The 1849-nt window shown below is 38.8% G+C and overlaps 1 protein-coding gene across 1 annotated transcript; it reads left to right on the top strand.

Annotated features, from left to right (window-relative positions):
- LOC142537389 (RING-H2 finger protein ATL40-like) lies at nucleotides 1-1025 on the top strand. Its single transcript, XM_075642924.1, has one exon. It carries the CDS (start codon nucleotides 180-182, stop codon nucleotides 735-737), a length of 558 nt encoding a protein of 185 aa, XP_075499039.1. The 5' UTR covers nucleotides 1-179; the 3' UTR covers nucleotides 738-1025.
- Nucleotides 1026-1849: the final 824 nt, after the last annotated feature.

Here is a 1849-nt window from a genome sequence, read left to right on the forward strand (position 1 = left end):
GTTGTATATATCATAATTCCATTCAAATAATACTGGTGAAAATTGGACAGCTGAAGCAACTTGGTGTAAATTTATCGAGTTGGAGGGTGCAATCAAGATCTCAGTCGCCCATCCCTCTGATTCTGAATCTCAATCTCTTCCCAATTTCTAGTGTTCGAATTCCCAAAAATCCGGGCCTAATGCCAACGTCCGCCCACAGCCGCGGTCACCGGCCGGAATTTCAGAGTACAAATTTGAGGAAACTATTCCTCTTCCTCCTGAAATGTGTGATTATGGTGGTTATATTCTCCATCTTTCTCTTCTTCTTGGGCTTTGCAGCCATCGTCCTCTTACACTTCCTCTTCATGTCCAACACCTTCCACCGCCGCTGCACCGGATTCTTTCACACCGCCGCCCATTCCACCGTCTCCCCTGCCTCCACTGCCTTCGACTCACCTCATCTACATGCCAGACTCGTTAACGTAGTTTATAGTGCTGCAGCTTTTCAAAGAACCAGAGACTGTGCAATTTGCTTGGATTCTTTTCAAGAAGGAGACAATTGCAGCAGCCTTCCGGTTTGCAAGCACTTGTTTCATGCTCATTGTGTGGATAGGTGGATTTGGAAAAGGCCCAATTGCCCCATTTGCCGAACTGGGGTAGATTTGGATTATGGGTTACCGGGTTCAAGTATCACTAATGATGATAGGTGGAAGAGGCTTTGGCCAATTGGTTTTGAGCAAGGCAATTCTCATCATTAAAGTTTTTCTGTTATGAAGGCTAAAGACAGAAGACATATATGGATGGCACTTTTCTGCTAAAGAATTAGTATTGGTAAGTCCTGAATTTATCTGGTATGAGTCTCTTTTCTTGTAATTTTTTTTTTTGGTGTGCTTGTACATATGTTTCCTCCACTGAATTGATGTCATAGTTGAATTAGCTAAATGATAAGGTTCAATAAAATATTGTCGGAATCTTGGATACAACTTCCTCTATCTGTTTCTGATCTGATTGTGGTACTCAACTTATAAATTTCTTGTTTGTTATTGGCTTATTGCAACTTCATCAACCATAATCAGTAGCATCAATGGGAGGATTTTTTTTCCATCGTAATGGAAAACTTGTCCAACTATCTGGTGATTTACATAGCTTTCTTCATAAACATAATCTTTATATGTACTTGAACTTCTTGCAACTGGATGTGAGATGAGAACCTTTAGTTTGTGAACCGGAACACAACCCAGGGATGATCACGTGTGTGGTGTCATTACTGATCGTGTAAAAATGTGCGAGCAATCAAGATCAACCTCATGTTTTGTTGCTCAGAAATCACAGACGACCGTGTTTTGAATCCAAATTTTGTCTATAAAAAGGTGGATAGGGGAATATAAAATCTTTTAGCTTGAATATGATTTTTGGAATGAATCACACAATTATTTGATATACAAGTTCCAGAGCATTTGGCTACAAGAAATTTTATTTTGGATCACTTCCTTGATAGCTGCATATAACATCTTAAGGGAAGACATATTATACATGTGAAATACTTGCGATATCGTGAAATGTGAAATACTCGCGATAACGTCTTAAGGGAAGACATATTATACATGTTGCTGTAGAGGATTCATATTGGTTGTTGGAGGAAATTCTGAATAGCTTAGTAACAAGTACATTGTTCTTATCTAGGAGCTTCTGTATTAGAAATTTTTGTTGCTTGTTTAGTATGTCCAGTTCTTAAACCATTTTCGAAGTTTGCTACGGAATTAACCAGCACAAGTCATGCTATTTCTTGAACTTTAAGAGGTCCCATGGGACCATATCTACCTAAAATTTGAAACCAAAGTATAAATACTCGTGTGTGTATCTTACATAC

Source organism: Primulina tabacum, chromosome 2 (genome assembly GCF_025594145.1).
Source record: "Primulina tabacum isolate GXHZ01 chromosome 2, ASM2559414v2, whole genome shotgun sequence".
NCBI lineage: Eukaryota > Viridiplantae > Streptophyta > Magnoliopsida > Lamiales > Gesneriaceae > Primulina > Primulina tabacum.